Source organism: Oryx dammah, unplaced genomic scaffold (genome assembly GCF_014754425.2).
Source record: "Oryx dammah isolate SB20612 unplaced genomic scaffold, SCBI_Odam_1.1 HiC_scaffold_5, whole genome shotgun sequence".
Classification (NCBI taxonomy): domain Eukaryota; kingdom Metazoa; phylum Chordata; class Mammalia; order Artiodactyla; family Bovidae; genus Oryx; species Oryx dammah.
In genome coordinates, this window is record NW_024070189.1 from 100093389 (window position 1) to 100118411 (window position 25023).

The 25023-nt window shown below is 44.8% G+C and overlaps 1 protein-coding gene across 1 annotated transcript; it reads left to right on the plus strand.

Moving 5' to 3' along the window:
- The first annotated feature begins 72 nt into the window (after window positions 1–72).
- Window positions 73–22534, plus strand: LOC120864166 (cytochrome P450 4F2-like). The gene is given in 12 exon segments (XM_040241016.1): window positions 73–476; window positions 2395–2539; window positions 5572–5625; window positions 5708–5835; window positions 7421–7546; window positions 16656–16958; window positions 17939–18005; window positions 18177–18306; window positions 20868–21001; window positions 21098–21162; window positions 21350–21432; window positions 21846–22534. Coding segments are annotated over 12 exon segments (1608 nt in total). The 5' UTR covers window positions 73–278; the 3' UTR covers window positions 22021–22534.
- The last annotated feature ends 2489 nt before the right edge of the window (window positions 22535–25023 follow it).

Here is a 25023-nt window from a genome sequence, read left to right on the forward strand (position 1 = left end):
CTCTTTGCCTCTCTGTCTTTCCTCTGAATTTCTCTGGTTCTCCCTTTCCTCTCCCAGCCTCAGTCTCTCTCCCTCTTCCTCTGAATTTCTGTTTCTCCCTCCCCTCTCCTAGCCCCTCTCTGCCTGTCTCTGACCCCTTCTTGCCCGTCCCCATCACTCTCCATCCCTGCCCCTCACTCCCTTGCTCCTCTCCCTCTTTCCATCTATGCCTCATAGCTCACCATCACTGTCTCTTCCTTAATCCTCAGGACTCACCCTCCACCCCATCTGACCACAGGATGCTGGAGCTGAGCCTGTCTTGGCTGGGGCTCGGGCTGGTGGCAGCCTCCCCGTGGCTGCTGCTGCTGGTGGTTGGTGCCTCCTGGCTCCTGGCCCGCATCCTGGCCTGGACCTACACCTCCTACAACAACTCTCGCCGCCTCCGATGTTTCCCGCAGCCCCCAAAACGCAACTGGTTCTTGGGTCACATGGGCCAGGTGAGTGTGAGCAGCAGGACAGATCTGGGGGATCAGGTTGGATGGACTTCATGAATAGGCCTCAGGGTTTGGGCTGGGGTCTAGGACATCAGAGAAGCCAGGGAGGCCAGGGAGCCCCCTCTTCCCTCCCTCACTCATTCCTCTGCTCTGCCGTCGAGACCTTCCCCACATCCTGTCTTTCCAGCCCTAGCCTGCTTTGGGGTCCATTTCCTGCCTGCCTTGCACACATTAGTGCACCTATGAGTCCAGGCTGCATAGAACCTGGTCCCTTGGCCTCTCCAGTCTGCATGGTGGCCTTGAGACCTCCTCAAGTGTGTTGTCCAGGGTCTGCTCTGCATGTGGCCACTTTCCTGTGTCTTTTCATTCTGGGTTACAGCTTCCTTCCAGGAAACAGCTATCACCTCCCCATCCCCACCTATGGCGTAGAGCTACCCACCCCCTCCCCTTTCAGGGACCCCTTCCTCTTCTCTTACTCCCCCCCAACCAAGAGGTCCAACCAGTCCCCTTGCCCCATCTGGATAAAGTTGGTCAATGATTTCCTCTTTCAGAAGCCTTTTTAGACCTTCCTCTCCTCCACACCTGCCCACCTTGTGCCCCAGACCTTGAACTTTCATTGGCCTTTCTCATGATAATTGAACAGTGAATTGTCCAGTTACTTATTAACCACCTCCCAATTTGATGATAGTTCTGGTGAGCAGACACTACATTGCCAAGTGCAGGGCTGGCATATACTGTAAGCACGCAAAATAAATGCTTGAGGACCTAGGTAATGAACTTTCCATCACCTCCCTCAGTCGAAGTCAAATGAATGGGTATCCAGCACCTTCTGCCTAGCAGCCCAGCTAAGAGATGAATGCAATTTTTCTTTCCCGCCTGGGATAAGAACTACAATTTGGGGGAGGACTTACTGCAAATTTACTGCTTATTATGGCAACATTCAGAAGGGACATAGATTCTAAAGCCTGCAGGGAAGATTTCCTGAGATTCTGGGTCTTGAAATGGTCTCGGCCAAGTCTGGGGGAAGTAGGAATGTTACAAAGTCACTGCAGTTCTGCCGTCCCCTCTAACAGCTTGGCAATGGGGTCTGGTCTTGGTCAATCTTCCTTTCTCTAGCCTCTCTTTCTGTGTGACCTCAGATAAGTGACCCTTCCTCTCTAGACCAATCTCAAGTGCTTTGAGTGCTCAGCTGGCCTTTGGTCAGAGGAAAGCAAGTCACAGAGGTGAAAGTGACTTATGTTCACTTGCCAAGAGCATCTGGGGGTATTTGTCAGACTTGAATGGGGCATCCAGAAGGGGAGGATTCTGAGGGTTTCACCAGGAGACAACCCTCTCTTCTACCCCCTTTGGGGAACATGGCCTCTGTTTCTTCTGTGTAAATGGTATGCCTACAGGTTAGACAGGATGCAGAGCCCAGCCAACAGAGATTAGAGCTGCTCTCCTGATGGATAAACAGAGTTCACGTCTGTCCCTTGCAGTAGATCAGGACTGGAAGGTCCTAGATCTGCAGACCCTTCAGCGTGCCAGGAACTGGAGGCTATGTAGATGGAACAGAATATGAAATAAAGTGAGAACAAACCCAGGGAGGAGTCCTGAGGCCACCCTGCTATCCACAAACCTCCCCAGTGGGCATCCTTTCTCTCCAGTGAGCATCTCCTTCTATGGCCACCCCTTGGGGCTGAATCACTCCCAGGTCAAGAAAAACTTGCCTTCTCAAGCCAAGGTCAGCCTCCCTGTGGGCAGAGAGCCTGTGTTTTTCCTGTGCTCTGGGGTATATCCTTGGGACTTGGCAATGCTCCAGGACCCTCTCTCTCCCAGAGGGAAGAAGGAAGCAGAAGTTCCCTCCATCTGTGAAGAATCCCACACACTGCCCGCTGCGGTGGCTTCTTTAGAAGAGTGATGGCTGTTACCTTGCTTGCAGTACCCATTCACGGAGAAGGGCATGCGGGACTTCACCCAGCTCGTAGCCAAGTACCCCCAGGGATTCAGGATCTGCCTTGGCCCTGCCATTCCCATCATCATTTTCTGCCACCCTGACATGATCCGGACTGTCGCCAACGCCTCAGGTACCCATGTAGAGCTTGTGATGGTGGGTGCCATGACACACCTCTGGGCTTCCAGCTCCTTCCTGCCAAGCTTCTATGGGGCCTCTACCAACCCCACTCCACTTCCCCTCATCTCTCTCAGTCATCTTTCTCTTTCCTTCAAATATTCACCAATACCATTCTCGCTGCCTCTTCCCTCCTTCCAAAGCTGTCTCTACCCCACCCTGGTGTTCTGGGTGAAGGACACCCTTAGTCTTGAGGTCACATACCTGGTGTGGTAGGTCAGGACCTGGCCAGAGGAAGATGTTGGTCTGTGACAATGCAGAGAAGAAGCAAGGCTTTCTGCTGGGGCATGCTGGAAGGCTTCCTGGAGGAGGAGTTTCTGGAACTGGGTCTGGAGTGATGAGCAGAAATTTTTTCAGGCAGAGAGTAGAGGGATGTCGTAGGCAACCATGGCCTCCCAGACCCCTTTCCACGTCTGTCTTCATCCCACCCATCCCCTGTCCGAGAGCAACAAAGGCTTCTAGCTGGTGCAGGATCCGGGTTGCTATTTCCATGACATCTACCTCTCTGAAGGGTCAGTTTCTTTGACCCAATCCTGGGGCTTGACCACTTCCAGTTCAGTGCCCTCCTTCTCCAGTCCCCAGGAATCTTCCTGAGGAGACTCTACCACACCCTGGCTCCCTTCCTTTGTTCTCTGCCCCTCCCACCCTTCGACAGTCCAAGCAAGCAAGGGGGATAGGCAGCATGCTGCAGAAACGTTGGCTCTGACACCAGAATGCTGGGCGAGCCTTGGAAGCACCCTGGCTGCCTCTGGCTGCTGAAGTTATCTTTCAATGTTAGTAGTGGGGGAAAAAACCACCCTACTATGAACTTTGCCACAAAATCAGTTGACTTTGAAGTCACTCTCCTTGAGGGTATATTCAGGCCTAGCTGGGCTCCAGATACTAAATAATGTCATCAGACATCTGTCTTCATCATTTAGTCCCGAGTTCATCTGTGATGGCTTCCTTCTCATCCTGGTTAAGATGAAGCCCAGAAGCTCAATCCCCACAGAAAAGTCAGCTCATTCACAAGATTTCTAGGAAAATGATAAGATTTCCTTCAATTTCCCTTGCTAGATTCATAGGACCAGTTCCTGCATCCGCAAGCCTCTGAGTGCCTGGTCTTGGAGGCACAGGGTCCTCTGAGCTATTATTTTGGGGTTCAGAGCAGTTTAATGGCTAAGAACTCAAGCTCTGTGTTTGGACAGACTTGGACTTCCACCTCAGGCTTACTGTCTATGAGAATGTTGGCAAATTACTTTATTACGTAGAGCCAGAGTTTCTTCACTTGGAATTTGGGGATGGAAGAGAAGTTGCATGAAAATGGGGTTTGGGGTCCAAACAGGGAAGTCCCCTTTCTATCATGTATCCTTGCATGCATGTTGAGTCGCTTCAGTCATGTCCAGCTCTGTGTGACCACATGGACTGTAGCCCACCAGGCTTCTCTGTCTGTGGGATTCTCCAGGTAAGAATACTGGAGTGCGGGTGCCATGCCCTCCTCCAGGGGATCTTCCTGACTCAGGGATCGAACCCCTATCTCTTACATCTCCTGCATTGGCAGGTGGGTTCTTTACCATTAGCACCACCTGGAAGCCCATTCTGTACCCAACAGATCTCAGTTCATAAAAGGTGCAGGAGGGACCCTAGGAAGAGACTGAGAACAGAGGAGCAGCTGCTAGAGGTGATCCATGGGTGCAGGTGTCAATCACTGCCTTGCCAGTCCTTGCCTCTGGCAGCCTAGAAGATTGTGAATTGGGTCCTTTTTGTTCCTCTCCAGATTTGGAGCTAAGAGGAAGGTCTCCTGTACACACAGGGCCTGACCAGCACCTATGGGGATGTGTACTGCTAGTAGGTCGGCTCCTGGAATGTGATCATCCGCATCTTCCATGCCACCTGCATCAAGCCTGTGCTCTTTGCTCCAGGTAGATACCTCCCTGGCCACAACTTGCTTGTTGCCCTGGCCAAAGTGTTACTTTCAGGTGTGTGGGTGACCAGGGTGCAAGCAGGAGGGGGTGCCACAGAGATACCAATGTCTCTCTCACCTGGACCCCTCATCTGCCTGACCTCCAGACATGTCTACTCATGCCTAGGGCATGTCTGTGTGATGTGGGATGCATGGCCATGTCTGGTCAGGTTTATGTTTCTCCCTGAACTCTGGTTACAGCTGGCATATGTTATACTGGTGACACCTGATATATGTTCACACCTGAGCTCAGAGATTCATATCTGAGGCTCAGCTGTGGCCAAAGATAGCTGAGGCAATGTTAGGGGCTGACCGGTTCTTCTCTGAGATTGTCTGATTCTCCTGCTGGTCATGTTTGGACCACATTTGGAGTCTGTCTGAGGTCTGGGACTCAGGGTCACTCTGAGAAATGCCTGAGACCTTATGTGAGTCTCATCTCATGCAGGTTTTAGGGTATGCTTGGGGCACCTGGTTCAGGTATGGTTCAGGTCATCAGTATATTCAAGTCCTGTCTGGAGCCTGCCTGGGGAACACTGAGGTCAGGTCAGAGGGTCTTCAGGTCCATGGCAGAGCTGTTGGGTCATATCAGGTTGTGTCATTCATGTTGGGGCCATGTCAGGACATGTTAACACATATGGCCATGTCAGATGTCTCAGGAGAGGTCAGTACTGGGGCAGATGTGGTGTCCTTGGCCCCCATAATGATGTTTTGTAGAGTGCTGGGTTATGCCTGTGTCTTCATAACCTGTTGGACCATGTAGGAGCCATGTCAGGGGAATGTTGGGGCATGCTGTGTCATGCTGGGGTGTGTCTAAGCACACAGAGTTGTGTCTATGGACTCTGCTTTGCTCTTTTCTGTTCTTCAGCCTGGTCTGGTCCCTGCCTTCTGCCACCTCTCCACTTGGCTTCTGGCTTCCTATGCTCTTGATCCCATTCCTGCTATGGAGGGCTCAGAAAGGGCAGATTCCTGGCTGGGAGCCTCTATTCCACACAAAAAATCCTCCCCTCCCCCTCTCCCTGGCCCTTGATGGTCCTCCTTCATGTCAGCTGCTGCTGCACCCAAGGATGTGATCTTCTATGACTTTCTGAAGCCCTGGCTCGGTGAGTAACTGTTCACAAAGGGGGTTGGGGATGACCCTGGGGACCCAGGAGAAGGTCTTCCTTTGCCCACTCTCCCTGCTAGGGGATGGGCTCCTGCTGAGTGCTGGTGACAAGTGGAGCAGGCACCGTCGCATGCTGACACCTGCCTTCCACTTCAACATCCTGAAGCCCTATTTGAAGATTTTCACCAAGAGCGCAGACATCATGCATGTGAGTCTCTTGAACCCAGGGTCCCAGCTGGAGTCTTGGGGACAATGGGGACTCAGAGATATTGTTTTGGAATTCTGCCTCTTCTGGGAAGCTTGAGTCCATTGTTCTTTCTTTCTGAGCCTCAGTTTCTTCAGCTGTACACTGTGATCCCTGCTTTGCAGGGGATCAAGACATATGAAGCCATGTCTCTGGCACACAGTAGGTTTTAGTTTCTCTGTTTCCATTAGGGAAGCCTTGAAATCTTGGAACATGTTTGGTGATAATGATGCACACTGTGTAATGGTTATTCCTGAGTAACAGCTTTGAAACAATAAGAGTTTAGTATTGACAGCAGGACTGTGAGTCAGTTGGCCGGTCCTTGTGGAGGTGGATGGGGCTGCCCATGTATCTGTGATCAGCTATGGGTCAGATAGGAAGCTTTGCTGAGCTGAAGTTCTGTGCCCTGTCACATTAAGGGCTTGGCTGACTGCAATTTGATCTAGGACGACTTCACCTGGGGCAAATGGACTTCCTTTCATGACTGTCTTCTTGTTCACATCACAGAAGCAGGGTTCCATCAGATTGAGAGGAACTGCAATGTCCCTTGGGATCTAGGTTTGGGATGAGCATCTCATCATTTTCAGCAAGGTCTAATGGCCAAAACAAGTCCAGAAGCAGGTCATAAATGAAAGATGGTGAAATAGGCTCCATCTCATAATAGAAGCTTCTGAAAAATTACATTGAAAAGGCTTGGGATGTATACATAGGGAAATGAAGGACTAGAAGGCAGGTTTCTGTGAAGCACTTGGGATTTCTTCCTACATACAAGCTTCAAGTGAGCTTGCCACTGTTTCATGGATTCTGCCAGAATACATGAGATCCTGGGTCAGAGACAAAGGACAGTTTCTTACTTTTGGCACAGCAAACAGCATGTGCTTCTAGTTGGTTGCATTCTTCCTCCATGTCACCAAATCCCATGCAGATGCCACAAGTGGACTTTGATTGCTGCCTGTTCATGTAGCATGTTGTATTACTGGGGGTAGGAGTATAGGTTTAGGGACTCTATGAATTTTATAGAATTAGAAGCAAGCTTGATATTTGTCCAAGTGGAGACATAACCTCACCCCTCAAGGTTGTTGCCTATAAATATAACTCTGCAAATTGGTTAAGGTAAAGAATGTAGAGGCTTTGCAATTTTTTTTTTTTTTTTTGCATACCCAACATTAAAGGGCAGGGTTACTCAGGGTTCATGTAAGACTACTTCTTTCAACATAGGGAACATTTTCTTAATCAATTTATCAAAATAAACAGGAAGAAAGTTAACATTTGCTCTGTACCCACTTTATGCATTAATGTTACCACAGGATACAAAGATGTTGGAAGCAGAGCCAGGATTTAAAAAAACCAGATCTCCTGACTCCTAGCCATGGAGACTTAATGTCCTAACAGTAACAACTTTCACTCCCACCCAAGCCTGGTTCTTCCTGGAAAGGGGAGCCCAGGCCCAGGATGCAGGATCTGGGGGAGTCCATCCAAGTGGTTCAGACTGAGGAGAGGCTCAGAGAAACCAGCTTTCAGCCCTAACACTGTTCCTTTCTCTGTCCAGGCCAAGTGGCAGCGTCTGATCACAGAAGGCCACACCCATCTGGACATGTTTGAACACATCAGCCTCATGACCCTGGACAGTTTGCAGAAATGTGTCTTCAGTTATGATAGCAATTGCCAAGAGTGAGTCTTGGCCAAGGGCCTGGGAACATGAGACATAGACCCAAAGGAATAGATGAGGGAGGGGAGACTGGCTAGGACAATCAGAAGGCACTTCCTGGAGGAGGTGTGTCAGATCTGGAAATTGAACAACAGCAAGGGAAAGGAGGAGATATCCTTTTCTTCCTCTTTTTAAAAATATAAATTTATTTATTTTAATTGGAGGCTAATTACTTTACAATATTGTATTGGTTTTGCAATACATTGACATGAATCCACCATGGGTGTACATATGTTCCCCATCCTGAACACCCTCCCACCTCCCTCTCCATCCCATCCCTCTGGGTCATCACAGTGTACCAGGCCCGAGCATCCTGTATCATGCATCGAACCTGGACTAGCGATTCGTTTCACGTATGATAATATACATGTTTCAATGCCATTCTCCCATTTCATCCCACTCTCGCCCTCTTCCACAGAGTCCAAAATACTGTTCTATACATCTTTGTCTCTTTTGCTGTCTCACATACAGGGTTATTGTTACCATCTTTCTAAATTCCATGTATATGTGTTATTGTACTATATTGGTGTTTCTCTTTCTGGCTTACTTCACTCTGTACAATAGGCTCCAGTTTCATCCACCTCATTAGAACTGATTCAAATGCATTCTTTTTAATGTCTGAGGAATATTCCATTGTGTATATGTACCACAGCTTTCTTATCCATTCATCTGCTGATGGACATTCTAGGTTGCTTCAATGTCCTGACTATTATAAACAGTGCTGGGATGAACATTGGGGTACACGTGTCTCTTTCAATTCTGGTTTCCTCGGTGTGTATGCCCAGCAGTGGGATTGCTGGGTCATATGCCAGTTCTATTTCCAGGTTTTTAAGGAATTTCCACACTGTTCTTTCTCCATAGTGGCTGTACTAGTTTGCATTCTCACCAACAGAGTAAGAGGGTTCCCTCTTCTCCACACCCTCTCCAGCATTTATTGCTTGTAGACTTTTGGATCGCAGCCATTCTGACTGGCGTGAAATGGTACCTCATTGGGGTTTTGATTTGCATTTCTCTGATAATGAGTGATGTTGAGCATCTTTTCATGTGTTTGTTACCCATCTGTATGTCTTCTTTGGAGAAATGTCTGTTTAGTTCTTTGACCCATTTTTTGATTGGGTCGTTTACTTTTCTGGAATAGAGCTATAGGAGTTGCTTGTATATTTTTGAGATTAATTCTTTGTCAGTTGCTTCATTTGCTATTATTTTCTCCCATTCTGAAGGCTGTCTTTTCACCTTGCTTATAGTTTCCTTTGTTGTGCAGAAGCTTTTAACTTTAATGAGGTCCCATTTGTTTATTTTTGCTTTTATTTCCAATATTCTGGGAGATGGGTCATAGAGGATCCTGCTGTGATTTATGTCAGAGAGTGTTTTGCTTAAGTTCTCCTCCAGGAGTTTTATGGTTTCTGGTCTTATGTTTAGATCTTTAATCCATTTTGAGTTTATTTTTGTGTATGGTGTTAGAAAGTGTTCTAGTTTCATTCTTTTACAAGGGGTTGACCAGTTTTCCCAGCTCCACTTGTTAAAGAGATTGTCTTTTCTCCATTGTAATTCTTGCCTCCTTTGTCAAAGATAAGGTGTCCATAGGTGTGTTGATTTATCTCTTGGCTTTCTATTTTGTTCCAATGATCTATATTTCTGTCTTTGTGCCAGCACCATACTGTCTTGATGACTGTGGCTTTGTAGTAGAGCCTGAAGTCAGGCAGGTTGATTCCTCCAGTTCCATTCTTCTTTTTCAAGATTGCTTTGGCTATTCTAAGTGTTTTTGTATTTCCATACAAATGATGAAATTATTTGTTCTAGTTCTGTGAAAAATACCGTTGGTAGCTTGATAGGGATTGCATTGAATCTATAGATTGCTTTGGGTAGTATACTCATTTTCACTATATTGATTCTTCCAATCCATGAACATGGTATATTTTTCCATCTATTTGTGTCCTTTTTGATTTCTTTCATCAGTGTTTTATAGTTTTCCATATATAGATCTTTTGTTTCTTTAGGTAGATATATACCTAAGTATTTTATTCTTTTCATTGCAATGGTGAATGGAATTGTTTCCTTAATTTCTCTTTCTTTTTTCTCATTATTAGTGTATAGAAATGCAAGGGATTTCTGTGTGTTGATTTTATATCCTGCAACTTTACTATATTCATTGATTTCTCTAGTAATTTTCTGGCAGAGTCTTTTGGGTTTTCTATGTAGAGGATCATGTCATCTTCAAACAGTGAGAGTTTTCCTTCTTTTCCAATATGGATTCCTTTTATTCCCTTTTCTACTCTGATTGCTGTGGCCAAAACTTCCAAAACTATATTGAATAGTAGTGGTGAGAGTGGGCACCCTTGTCTTGTTCCTGACTTTAGGGGACATACTTTCAATTTTTCACCATTGAGGATAATGTTTGCTGAGTGTTTGTCATATATAGCTTTTATTATGTTGAGGTATGTTCCTTCTGTTCCTACTTTCTGGAGGGTTTTTCTCATGAATAGATGCTGAATTTTGTTAAAGGTTTTCTCTGCATCTATTGAGATAATCATATGGTTTTCATCTTTCAATTTGTTAATATAGTGTATTACATTGATTGATTTGAGGATATTGAAGAATCCTTGCATCCCTGGGATAAAGCCCACTTGGTCATGATGAATATGATTTTTTTTTTGCTAGTGTTTCTCTGTTTATTTATAGTATTTTGCTCCAGCCAATCCCACAAACTACATATTTGATAATAAATGAACATGGAGATCTTTTTAATGTGTTATTGGATTCTGTTTGCTAGAATTTTTTTTAAGGATTTTTGCATCTATGTTCATTAGTGATATTGGCCTGTAGTTTTCTTTTTTTTGTGTGACATCTTTGTCTGATTTCGGTATTAGGGTGATGGTGGCCTCATAGAATGAGTTTGGAAGTTTACCTTCCTCTGCAATTTTCTAGAAGAGTTTGAGTAGGATAGGTGTTAGCTCTTCCTTAATTTTTGGTAGAATTCAGCTGTGAAGCCATCTGGTCCTGGGCTTTTGTTTGCTGGAAGATTTCTGATTACAGTTTCAATATCTGTGCTTGAGATGGGTCTGTTAAATTTTTCTGTTTCTTCCTGGTTCAGTTTTGGAAAGTTGTACTTTTCTAAGATTTTGTCCATTTCTTCCAAGTTGTCCGTTTTATTGGCATATGGTTGCTGATAGTAGTCTCTTATGACCTTTGTATTTCTGTGTTGTCTGTTGTGATCTCTCCATTTTCATTTCTAATTTTATTGATTTTATTTTTCTCCCTTTGTTTCTTGATGAGTCTGGCTAATGGTTTGTCAATTTTATTTATCTTCTCAAGAACCAGCTTTTGACTTTGTTGATTTTTGCTATGGTCTCTTTTGTTTCTTTTGCATTTATTTCTGTCCTAATTTTTTAAAATATAAATTTATTTATTTTATTTGGAGGTTAATTACTTTACAATATTCTATTGGTTTTGCCATACATCAACATGAATCAGCCACAGGTATACACGTGTTCCCCATCCTGAATGCCCCTCCCTCCAATCCTGGCGTTCTTCATTTCTTCCTTTTGTAGTTGCTTTAGGTGTAGAGTTAGGTTATTTATTTGACTTTTTTCTTGTTTCTTGAGGTATGCCTGTATTGCTATAAACCTTCCCCTTAGCACTGCTTTTACAGTGTCCCACAGGTTTTGGGTTGTTGTGTTTTCATTTTCATTCATTTCTATGCATATTTTGATTTCTTTTTTGATTTCTTCTGTGATTTGTTGGTTATTTAGCAGGGTGTTGTTCAGCCTCCATATGTTGGAATTTTTAATAGTTTTTCTCCTGTAACTGAGATGTAATCCTACTGCATTGTGGTCAGAAAAGGTGCTTGGAATGATTTCAAGTTTGAATTTACCAAGGCTAGGTTTATGGCCCAGGATGTGATCTATCCTGGAGAAGGTTCTGTGTGCACTTGAGAAAAAGGTAAAATTCATTGTTTGGGGGTGAAATGTCCTATAGATATCAATTAGGTCTAACTGGTCTGTTGTATCATTTAAAGTTTGTGTTTCCTTGTTAATTTTCTGTTTAGTTGATCTATCCATGGGTGTGGGTGGGGTATTAAAGTCTCCCACTATTATTGTGTTATTGTTAATTTCCCCTTTCATACTTGCTAGCATTTGTCTTACATATTGTGGTGCTCCTATGTTGGGTGCATATATATTTATAATTGTTATATCTTCTTCTTGGATTTATCCTTTGATCATTAGGTAGTGTCCTTTGTCTTTTCACAGCTTTTGTTTTAAAGTCTATTTTATCTCATATGAGTATTGCTACTCCTGCTTTCTTTTGGTCTCTATTTGCACGGGATATCTTTTTCCAGCCCTTCCCTTTCATTCTGTATGTGTCCCTTGTTTTGAGGTGGATCACTTGTAGACAACATATATAGGGGTCTTGTTTTTGTATCCATTCAGCCAGTCTTTGTCTTTTGGTTGGGGCACTCAACCCATTTACATTTAAGATAATTATTGATAACTATGATCCCATTGCCATTTACTTTATTGTTTTGGGTTCAAGTATATACACCCTTTCTGTGTTTCCTGTCTAGAGAAGATCCTTTAGCATTTGTTGGAGAGCTGGTTTAGTGGTGCTGAATTCTCTCAGTTTTTGCTTGTCTGTAAAGCTTTTGATTTCTCCTTCGTATTTGAATGAGATCCTTGCTGGGTACAGTAATCTGGGCTGTAGGTTGTTTTCTTTCATCACTTTAAGTGTGTCCTGCCATTCCCTCCTGGCCTGAAGCATTTCTATTGAAAGATCAGCTGTTATCCTTATGGGAATCCCCTTGTGTGTTATTTGTTGTTTTTCCCTTGCTGCTTTTAATATTTGTTCTTTGTGTTTGATCTTTGTTAATCTGATTAATATGTGTCCTGGGGTGTTTTACCTTGGGTTTATCCTGTTTGGGACTCCCTGGATTTCTTGGACTTGGGTGATTATTTCCTTCCCCATTTTAGGGAAGTTTTCAACTATTATCTCCCTAAGTATTTTCTCATGGTCTTTCTTTTTGTCTTCTTCCTCTGGGACTCCTATGATTTGGATGTTTGGGCATTTAACATCGTCCTAGAGGTCTCTGAGATTGTCCTCATTTCTTTTAATTCATTTTTCTTTTTTCCTCTCTGTTTCATTTATTTCCACCATTCTATCTTCTACCTCACTTATCCTATCTTCTGCTTCCATTATTGTACTGTTGGTTCCCTCCAGATTGTTTTTGATCTCATTTATTGCATTATTCATTATATATTGACTCTTTTTTATTTCTTCTACGTCTTGTTAAACCTTTCTTGTATCTTCTCAATCCTTGCCTCTGCTCTATATACCTGTAACTCCATTTTGTTTTCAATATATTGGATCATTTTCACTATCATTATTCTTAATTCTTTATCAGGTAGATTCCCTATCTCTTTCTCTTTTGTTTGGTTTCATGGGCATTTATACTGTTCCTTCACCTGCTGGTATTTCTCTGCCTTTTCATCTTGTTTATATTTCTGTTTTTAGGGTGGCCTTTCAGTATTCTGGCAGTTTCTGGAGTTCTCTTTATTGTAGAGTTTCCTCACTGTGGGTGGGGTTGGACCAGTGGCTTGTCATGGTTTCCTGGTTAGGGAAGCTTGTGTCGGTGTTCTGGTGAGTGGAGCTGGATTTCTTCTCTCTGGAGTGCAATGAAGTGACTAGTAATGAGTTATAAGATGTCAGTGGGTTTGTTGTGACTTTGGGCAGCCTGTATATTGAGGCTCAGGGCTATGTTCCTGTGTTGCTGGAGAATTTGCATGGTATGTCTTGTTTTGGAACTTGTTGGCCCTTGGGTGGTGCTTGGTTTCAGTGTTGGTATGGAAGCATATGATGAGCTCCTATCGATTAATGTTCCCTGGAGTCAGGAGTTCTCTGGTGTTTTCAGGATTCAGACTTAAGCCTCCTGCCTCTGGTTTTCAGTCTTATTCTTACAGTAGCCTCAAGACTTCTCCATCTATACAGCACCAATGATCAAACATCTAAGTTAAAGATGAAAAGTTTCTCCACAGTGAGGGACACCCAGAGAGGTTCACAGAGTTACATGAGGAAGAGAAGAGGGAGGAGAGAGATAGAGGTGACCAGGAGGAGAAGAGGGGAAATCAAATAGGACGAGAGCAAGCTAGCCAGTAATCAGTTCCCTATGTGCTCTCCACAGTGTGGATCCCTCAGAGATGTTGCAGAGTTACACAGAGAAGAGAAGAGAAGAGAAGAGGGAGGAAGGAGACAGAGGTGGCCAGGAGATAAAAGGGGGAATCAAAAGGTGAGAGATAGATCCAGCCAGTAATCAGTTCCCTATGTGTTCTCCACAGCCCAGAACACACCAAGAGATTCAAAGTTGAGTAGAGAAGAGAAGGGGGAGGGAGGAGGTAGAGGCGACCTGGTGGAGAAAAAGGAGAGTCAAAAGGGGGAGAGAGCAGTCAAGCCAGTAATCTCGCTCCCAAGTCAAAATGGGTACTGAAGATTGGGTTCTTAAAGGTACAAAATTGATTAGAAATACCAAAAAGCAAAGATTAAAAATCTAGAGTAGAGGTTGTATTCTCAAAAATACAATATTAAATAAAAAACAAAGCCATAAAAATATAAAATATATATGTATGAAGTTTGCTTTAAAAAATAGAGATTTTTGTGCAAAGTAACAGTGGGTTATAAAAATGAAAACTAACAGAGTAATAGAGGACTTAAAAATAAAAAAAAATTTAATTTAAAGAATGATAATAGTAAAGATATATCTAGGAATTTCTCTGGTGTTGTTGTGGACAGTGTGGGGTCAGTTCATTTTCAGATAGCTCCTTGATCCAGCTTATACTTCTCAAGATCTATAGGCCCCTTCCTATGTAGTTGGTGCTAACTACAGGGTTTTAATCTACTGCACCTGTCACTTCCAAGGCAGTTCCCTCTGTTTGATTTAGCTTCTTCTGTTTACTGGTCTCGTCAGTGTCTAATTTCCACCCTGACACAAGGGGGCTGTGGTGGACACTTTTTAAGGCTCACTTGTTCAGTTGTGCTGTGGGGAGGGAGGAACACTGCAAACAAATAACACTGGTGTGTGCTCGCAGTGTCTTGGCCACACTGGGTTTGCCCCGCTCACGGTGTGTGTGCTTTCCCTGTCTACACTGCTGAGGCTCTAGGTTGCTCTGCCAGGAACTGTCTGAGGCTGGCCCTGGGTTGTATGCACTTCCCCGGTCTAAGCCACTCAGGTTCAGGTACTCGGGAGCTCCACAAAGGTGCAGACTTGTTTGGGCCTGCGTTTTGTGCCCTTCCCAGGCCCGAGCAGCTCAGGTGACCAGGTGCTTGGCAAGCATGGTTGCTGCGACTTATCGCCTCCCCCATCCCTGCTGCTCAGTTTTCTTGGTGTACAATAGGCACGCCTTCTCAGGTGTGCTGTGTGTCTCTTCTGGGGAGCTGATCTCTGGCTGTGACCCTCCCAGTGGATGTCAATCATCCAGAATCCCAAGAATTCTTGGTTATCAATGAAGCCTGCTTGCAGTTGGGTAGATGATGCCTCTCTGGGGCCACAATTGCCCCCTTCTGGCTCTGGCTGCCCTCTTCTGCCTGTCTCCAGCAGGGGATGGCCTGGTCTGCAGCCAGCTAGCTCAGCTCAGTCCTTTGTTCTGTGAGTGGGCCTGGCGGTGTCTTAGGTTAGGGCTTTTCATGGGATAGCTATCCCACAGTCTCGTTTGCTATCTCAAGTTAGTTCCCTCAGATTGCCCTTGGGGCATTCAGGCCCAGTCTTTACCCTAAGCAGTGCAGCCCTTGCCTCCCTGCCCAGCCCCTGCTTGCTAGTGGCGGATGCGGGCATCTGTGCTGCTTCTTCCCTGGGAGTTATCATTGGGCATGTAATCTATGGGTTTTGATTATTTATTTATCCCTCCCCCCCCAGTTATGTTGCCCTCTGAGGTTCCCAGGCTCACCACAGACTTGCCAGTGAGAGTGTTTCCTGGTGTTTGGAAAATTCTCTCTTTTTAAAGATTCCCTTCCCAGGATGGATCTCTGTCCCTACCTGTTTTGTCTCTCTTTTTATCTTTTAGATAGTTTTTCCTACCTCCTTTCGAACACAATGGGCTGCTTTTCTGGGTGCCTGATGTCCTCTGCCAGCATTCAGAAGTTGTTTTGTGGAATTTACTCAGCATTCAAATTTTCTTTTGATGAATTTGTGGGGGAGAAAGTGGTCTCCCTGTCCTATTCCTCCGCCATCTTAGGACCCTCCTCCCACTTCTGGAGATATCCTTTTAGGTAGGTAGAATTGCTTGGAAAGTGAGGTCGCTCAGTCGTCTCCGACTTTTTGCGGCCCCATGGACTGTAGCCCACCAGGCTCTTCTGTCCATGGGATTCTCCAGGCAAGAATACTGGAGTGGGTTGCCATTTCCTTCTCCAAGGGATCTTCCCGACCCAGGGATCGAACCCAGGTCTCCTGCATTGCAAGCAAATGCTTTAACCTCTGAGCCACCAGATAAGCCCTTGATAAAAACTAGCAGGCTAAAATGAGCAAAGTGTGTGCAATAGTGAGGAGACACCTTGGAAATAAGTTTGGAGGAGTGGGCAGGGTTATATCTTAAAACCTTCTGAAACCAAACAAAAAGGATAGGAACTTTATTCTGAGGTTTTCAGAGAGCCAAGTAAGACATTTGAGCACGCGAAGGTCATGGTCAGAGGTGAGCTTGGAAGATGTCCAAGAGATCATTTGTTAGATGACTCAAGGCCAACTGTGATAGGCACAACACCATTCAACTGTGTTGACCCTGGAAGTAAGGAGCGTAGGGAAGCTGTTATCCCCATTGATCAGCTGGGTGAGGTTAAGGGTCTGAACTGAGTGGACAGTGTGGGGAAGGAGAGGGGAACAGAAACAGGGTGAGAAAGGAGAGAAGCCTGATGTCTAAGCTGTGCTCTAGGTGCCTGGGACATGGAGGCAGCTCACGGAGATGGGATGTGGGTTGAGAGGAGTTTGAAGAGTCACATCTCCTGGTTCATCCCTACACTGTATCTGTGAACCATCTGTTTCTGGAGCCTCAGCTTCCTGAAGGGAGGTAGCCCCCAGCTTCTGGGCTTCCGGTATTTTAAGTGGTGGCTTCCCTTCATGCTCTCATCCTTCAGGAAGCCCAGTGAATATATTGCCACCATCTTGGAGCTCAGTGCACTTGTGGCAAAGCGGAACCAGCAGATCTTCTTGCACATGGACTCTCTGTACTTCCTCACCCCAGACTGGTGGCGCTTCCGCAGGGCCTGCCGCCTGGTACACGACTTCACAGATGCAGTCATTCAGGAGCGGCGCCACACCCTTCCCAGTGAGGGTACTGATGACTTCCTCAAGGCCAAGGCAAAGACCAAGACTTTGGACTTCATCGATGTGCTTCTGTTGACCAAGGTGGGTTCCTCTGGGATCTGAGTTTAGGAAGTAGAATGGACTTTGATCTGATAAGAGAACTTTAAGATACAGAGGGTACTGGGGAGTCATGGAAGGTGCTTGTGGAAGGGAAGTATGGGTCAGAGAAAAGTTTTATAGATGACTGTGTGGAATACTGTCTGCAGGGACTGCTAAAACCGTCAAGGGCCTGAGATTTTAGTCTACTTCAAAGTTGATAAGTTAGTCTCTCTCTGTGTGTGTTGTATGTATGCAGAACCTTGGATCAGAGCAGAGCATTAATTTCAGTAGTCAGAGTAGAACTTAGCTCTGGTTCTCCATTTGCAAATTCCTTTGAGGGCACCATGATGCTTTTATCTGTACATGCAGCCATGCTGGCATCACAGCAGAATTACCTCCAGTTTTGAAATTTGGAACCCATACAGGACAGCTAATACTTCTGCCCCTTCTTCCCTATAGTGGGTAGGGAAAGGTATATGGATAGGCATAAGAAGACGGAGAGAGAGAGGGAGAGAGGAGAGAAGAAAAGAGAGAGATTGTTTGGAGCTTAAATAAATCATCTTTGGTGAGAAAGCAGTCTATGATTTTATAGGTTTAATACCCATTCCCTATCTCTAGGATAAAAAGATCTTTGGATTTAATCACCGAGCCTGTGAGCAGATGTCTTTGGGGACAATGGTCAATCTCTAGCTTACAAAACAAGTTGCTAGTTGATCATCCTGCAGCCCAGGTGGACATTAACTTTTTTTCTCCAAAATCCCTCATCATGTCAAAACATAAAAATACTAATGGATCGTTGATTCCTATCACCAGGCACAACATAGGAGGCAAAGAAATAGAGACATCTGGAGTGGGCATAAGAGGTCTAGGAATTCAGGGTGGGCTTGGGTTTCTGGATAGATGATGGAGATTCAGAGGTTGTTGCAGTTTAGGCTCAGGGACTATGAGCTAGTGTTATTCTGGGGATTTTGCTTTCTCTCCAGGATGAAGATGGGAAGGGATTATCAGATGAAGATATCCGGGCTGAAGCTGACACCTTCATGTTTGAGGGTGAGAGTCCCAGCGTGGGACTATTTAGAAGGCTGGGTCTCTCTACTCCAGGATGTTGCCAAGGGGACCTTGGACCACTCAACCCCTCCCCATCCTCCCTATGGGAGGGTGTTGTCCACTCTCTGGTGCTGAAGTAGCCCAGAGATCCAAACCTTTCTGGATATTCCTCAGGCCATGACACCACAGCTAGTGGTCTCTCCTGGGTCCTGTATAACCTTGCAAAGCACCCAGAATACCAGGAGTGCTGCCGGCAAGAAGTGCAAGACCTTCTGAGGGACCGTGAGTCTAAAGAGATTGAGTGGTGAGTGCAAGTCCTCATGGTGCGCTCCTGAACCCCTCTCATTGACTCTGTTTCCTGGCTGGGGATAAGGGAAATTTTGTGTGGATTTTGTCGTTTTTACTTAGTGGGAATAGTAGCAAAGCTCAGAAGCTGGATCTGTTACTCAGCATGGCTATCAGGGCAAAGTTTTCTGGCTTTGGGGACAGGATTTCTGAGATAACTGGTGACAATGTGGGAGGGCAGATGTTGCTACTTAGCACATATTCAGTATGTGAACTTCCCCTCCACTCTGTTACCTTTCTCTCTCAAAATCACATGTTTTCACACATCTTCACTCCATGAGTGTTTGCTGATCTCCTGCCCCTTTTATCCTCATATTATTTAGTCCAGGATTCACATGGAACCCTTAGGGACTAAAGTCATTCACCACTTGTCCAGGGATACCCGCCCTGGGTATCTTCCTCCTTCCAGTCCCCATTCAACAAACACTGGTACACTGCCTCCCTCTTCTCAGTTCTATGATATCTCCAATTCTTCTAAGTCCCATTCTGTGTCTTGGAGACTCAGGAAGGACCAGACCCAGTCTTGCCTTCCAGGAGCTCTCAGCCTGGTGAGGAATAGTCCCAGGTCAGAACACTCCCAGTGTAGATGGCCAGGGCAGGGTTTCCATTTAGAGAGGAAAATCGAGGTTGGAAAAAATGTCCTCAACTTAGGTCTTCCAAGATGAGCAGTATTTTGAGGTGCATTTGAGTATATTTTGAGGTGCATTTGAGGTGCTCTATGGTCAAGAAATAGCTGGGCCAAAATGAAGAGATGGAGAGTAAGAGGGTGTAGGGGAGAAGGGAAGTGAGAGGCAGGAGGGAGGGAGGGGTTCGATTTGTACATATGACTGTGTAAGGTAGATTAATTAATAATATCAACACACACTACTCCAGAGTGTGGAGTGGATAACCAATTTTGGATATTAAAATAATATAGTTTAACTATAGTCTGAGATTTTAGCATGGAGACCATATGCACATTTTGTTAAATTAACCTTTGAATACTCTCGTTGCTATGGTGAGTCATATATTCTACCTGGATGGAGAAACATCTATATGTTCATATGGTGTACACACACTAACATTTCTTGCTACATTTAAACCAGGTAGTTGATATCACCATCATTGTTTCTATTATTTCTCATAGGAAAGCTAACAATGTATGGATATAAATTTCTTGCCCAGTGAACATGGTAACACTACATATGGAGTATCATATCAATAGGAAAAATAAAGCCTGTTTCATAAAAGCTCTTGTAACAACTGGAGCGCTAGATGGAAAAAATGAATCCAACCTCTTTCTCAAGTCTTAGATGAACGTAACATCAACATGAATCAAAGACATAAAATATAAAATAAATGAATCTTAAAGGCTCCAGAGGGCTTCCCAGGTGGCAACAGTGGTGAAGAATCCACCTGCCAATGCAAGAGATGCAGGAGACATGGGTTCTGTCTCTGGGTGGGGAAGATCCCCTGGAGCAGAAAATGGTGACCCACTCTAGTATTCCTGCCTGGAGAATCCCATGGACAGAGGAACCTGGCGGGCCACAGTCCATGGGGTCATAAAGAGTCGGACACGACTGAGTGACTGAGCATGCACAGGCACAAAGGCTCTAGAGGAAGCCATGGGAAATTATTTGTAGTTCTGCAGAAGAGAAGGCCCTATTCTTGATGCAAGTCCAGGAGCTGTACAAGAAGACACTGATACACTGTTACATGAAAAAGATACAGACCAGGGTGTACATTATACAGCATGCTATGAACACTGTATAACTTTTAAAATGCAATACACTCTCCCTGGAAGGATACATAAAACAAAGTTACCTAGGGAAACAGTGAGGAGAGGAATGAGTGTTGGGCCATAAGAGTGTGTAGTTTTCTAATTTTGAACTAGTTAACTGTACCATTTATTAAGAATTTAAATCACCACACAAAATGAAGAGGATTAGGGAAAAAACTCAGTCCCCCTTACTGGATATTATCTTCAAAGTGTATAGAAGTGTATAGTGAATTCTCTTGTTTTCTAAATATAAAATCGCTATCTACCAAAAATGACATTTTCACCCCCACATTCAAATGGTATTTCTCTCCTCCCTGCCCCCATCTAGTTGTATTAACTAATGTCTGTAGTGCAGTAATAAATAAGAGTAAAAATTGAATCTGTTTCTTTTGCTTCTTACTTGTCTACCTTTTGATTTTGTTCTTGATGTAAAGAATAATATATTTTTATACAAGTTTTTGAATATTTTTATGGCTGGATTTTGAGTATGTTGCTCAGAAAAGCTTCTGAAAACATCAGACTCAATTTTGTCTGGTTCTTCTGTGATACTGCTTTTCTTTCTAGCTTTAAAAAACCATTTAATTGAGGGACAAGGGACAAAGAAAAAGCTGTATCATTTATGTATATGACTTAATGAGTTTGGAGATATTGGATCCATCTGTGATTTTGTTCTGGGCAGAGAGGATCTTATGAGGCACCAGGAGGGCTGGTGGTGTGTCTCTGTTTTTGCTCCCTGGATAACTGTTGTGGGGGTTCCTTAGGGACGACCTGGCCCAGTTGCCCTTCCTGACCATGTGCATCAAGGAGAGTCTGCGATTGCACCCCCCAGTCACGGTCATCTCCCGCCGCTATACCCAGGACACTTTGCTTCCAGATGGCCGAGTCATCCCCAAAGGTACTCACAATGACTGGTGGGGGGAGATTCCTGGTGAGAAAGAGGGGTCAATGAGGCATTGAGGACCTAGTCCTGCTGCCCTGTCTTGTTCCACAGGTGTTATCTGCCTCATCAATATTGTTGGGACCCACCACAACCCATCTGTGTGGCCAGACCCTGAGGTGATGCCTCCCCCATGCCATACCTCCATCATCCCTGTCCATTCCCCTTAAGAGGCCCAGGGGAGACTACAGAATTCTGATTGGCAAATCAGACATCGCCTCCCTCCCATTATACACACATCTGCTTCTCCAAGGATGGATGTCCTGGGAGATCCCACCCAATAGCCTTGTCTTGTCTTGCCCCCAGGTCTATGACCCCTTCCGTTTCAAGCCAGAAAACATCAAGGGGAGGTCACCTCTGGCTTTTATTCCCTTCTCAGTGGGTCCCAGGTGAGGGTAGTGGGCATCTGAGGTAGGGATGGGGTGGTGTGTTGGGGGTTCTGGGACTGAGATTCCAGACATGACTCTCTGGCAGGGGAGTGGGAAAAATGAAGATGGTCAGAGTTTTGGCTCTCCTTCCCTCCCCTCCCCTGGAAGTTATAGGAAAGTGTTTGGGGAATGATAGTGGGTCCAAGGAGGGGTTCTACATTGTGCTGGGAGTCCTGTTTCCAGGGCCTGCTGGTTTGTGTCCCTGACTGGGTTTGCAGTCAGGCTCAGATAGTCAAGCCTATGTAGGGGTCTCAGGCAAGGTTCCTATTCTCTATCACTGTGGGTGGGGGTGGGAGTTGTGAGCTAGATTCTAGGAGCGATGGGGCCTGGATAAAGGTTCCCAGCACAGTCAGAGACCTCACTCTGGCCCACAGGAACTGCATTGGGCAGACGTTTGCTATGACGGAGATGAAGGTGGTCCTGGCGCTCACTCTGCTGCGCTTCCGCGTCCTGCCGGGTGAGGAGCCTCGCCGGAAGCCAGAGCTGATCTTGCGCGCGGAGGGCGGACTTTGGCTGCGGTTGGAGCCTCTGAGTGCAGGCCAGCAATGACAAAGCAGCCCCTTCTCTCCTGGAATCCTCCCTGGGTCTAGCCACCTCCCTGAAAATTCCTGGGAATAAAAACTATGTGGTCACTTCTGCGCTAGTCTCATTAAAAGCCAGCAGGGGCGCTTGGTACTTTCTAGGTTCAACAGGACCGGCGTGGCTGTGAACTTAGGAGATAGGAGGAATGTGTGTGGGAGGGAGCACTGATGTGGTAGCTGGAGCTCCAGCCTGAGTCATGAGGGTAAGACTACTTGTTAGGGAAGGTTGACCAGAGAGCTTGATGCAGCCAGGGTCAGATTCACTCCCTGCTATTGTACTACCAAGGTCACCATCCCAGTCTGCCATTTACTAGCTGTTTTGTTTGGGGGAAATCGTTTCTCTCCAAAGCCTCATTTTATATTACATAATAGAAGCCACGTCATGGCGCTGTTGTGGAGACTGAATAAACAAGCATGTGCAAAGTGACTGACTCAATATCTTGTAAGCATCAGTACTCAATAAAAGTTCATTTCCTCCTTTGTTTATGCATCATTTCTCAAATTTAAAATGTTTCAAAGTCATACCAGTCATATTTAAGTTTTGAGACAGGTGGACACCTGCTGTTGAAGAAAACTATCAGTAGAAGAGTCAGAAAGTAAAAGAAAATCCCTGTAGTTACATCTATTACACAGTTGCCAGGGGCTTTAATGTGAAGCTGACATGAAGTTAGGTACTGAAAAAACAATTTTTTCCCTTCACAGAGACATGACCCAGGATTTCATTTTTGTCTTACTGTTCTAGGAAGTGGAGGTCAAGCCGGTTCACATTAGTCAGAGAAGTTGGAGGTGGCAGGAGTGGGACCACTTCCTTCAGCACCTGGGACAGTAGCTGTCCCAGGACTAGGCACCCTCTGCCCCACGACTCAGGCTGCAGGGGATCCTGGGGCAGAGTCCTAGTCTCAGACCCTTTCAGGAGTCTACAAGTTGGGGGACAGAAGACTTAATGGCTAACTAATAAGAAAGAAACCCTGTAACATAAAAAGAGCAAGTATTTAATATATTCTGAGCTGAAAATCACATTTGTTTTTCTTTGCCTTCAGAGATCTTATTTAAAATGTTTATCTTGTACCCTAAATGATACCTTATCATAGAAGAAAATGTGAATAAAAAAATAAGAAGTAAAAATCATGTCCATAGCCCAAGCATATCAAAGTAATCGCTGTTCATATCCTCTCACACATATTGCCACATTTTAAATGTATATGTAATCCTTATACCAGTAAAAATTTGGCTTTACATCTGAATGTATTACAATTACATCATGTAATTCCCTTTAAAAATGTTGTTTTACTGACTACCAAGCACATGAAAGGATGCTCAACATCATTAGAGGTTCAGTTCAGTTCAGTTCAGTCGCTCAGTCGTGTCTGACTCTTTGCGACCCTATGAATCGCAGCACACCAGGCCTCTCTGTCCATCACCAACTCCTAGAGTTCATTCAGATTCACGTCCATCGAGTCAATGATGCCATCCAGCCATCTCATCCTCGGTCGTCCCCTTCTCCTCCTGCCCCCAATCCCTCCCAGCATCAGAGTCTTTTCCAATGAGTCAACTCTTCGCATGAGGTGGCCAAAGTACTGGAGTTTCAGCTTTAGCATCATTCCTTCCAAAGAAATCCCAGGGCTGATCTCCTTTAGAATGGACTGGTTGGATCTCCTTGCAGTCCAAGGGACTCTCAAGAGTCTTCTCCAACACCACAGTTCAAAAGCATCAATTTGGTGCTCAGCTTTTTTCACAGTCCAACTCTCACATCCATACATGACTACTGGAAAAACCATAGCCTTGACTAGATGGACCTTAGTCGGCAAAGTAATGTCTCTGCTTTTGAATATGCTATCTAGGTTGATCATAACTTTCCTTCCAAGGAGTAAGCGTCTTTTAATTTCATGGCTGCAGTCACCATCGGCAGTGATTTTGGAGCCCCCCAAAATAAAGTCTGACACTGTTTCCACTGTTTCCCCATCTATTTCCCATGAAGAGATGGGACCGCATGCCACGATCTTCGTTTTCTGAATGTTGAGCTTTAAGCCAACTTTTTCACTCTCCTCTTTCACTTTCATCAAGAGGCTTTTTAGTTCCTCTTCACTTTCTGCCATAAGGATGGTGTCATCTGCATATCTGAGGTTATTGATATTTCTCCTGGCAATCTTGATTCCAGCTTGTGTTTCTTCCAGTCCAGCGTTTCTCATGATGTACTCTGCATATAAGTTAAATAAGCAGGGTGACAATATACAGCCTTGACGTAGAGGTTATTGAAATGCAAATCAATGTCTGAATGTGATACTGAGAGGGTAACAGGCAGGAAGGCCAGGGGTCTCCAAACGGAGGAAATAGGCTGCAAGTGTTAGACATTTTTATCTCTCTTAAGCTGCAGGAGGAAACAAACTAGCGATATTTTTTTCTTCTCTTAAGCGGCAGGAGGAAACAAACTAGCGATATTTTTTTCTTCTAAAATACTGTGTTGCCATATTGACACCTGGTTTCACCTGAAGTTAACTATTCTCAAACCTTGAGTTAACCAATGTACTTTTCTTATGGAAATTTTTGTCTTAAGCTATGTTAATGTACTATGCATTTACCCCAAACTCTGTCTTCAAGTCAGTTCCACCTAATGGCTCAGAAGCTACTTGACAAACCAGTATGTTATACTCAGATATTGTTCCCCTAATTTATGTAAATGAAATTATTTGTATGGTAATCTGCCTTTCTACAAGATTCAAGTCAATCGTTTTATGGCCCATCTGGTGCCAAGATTATCCCAAAATAAATCTAACGGGTGAGGGGCTTGGTGCCATTCTGAGTTTTAAGACATTCCTTTCTTTCATTAACAGACTGCTAGTGACTATATAACATCCAGCTGAAGACTAGCAGGGGGGTACTCTTTCTGCCCCATTCTGATACCTATGCCAGAAACTTTCTCTATCTCCTTTATACTTTAATAAAACTTTATCACACAAAACCTCTGCGCGAT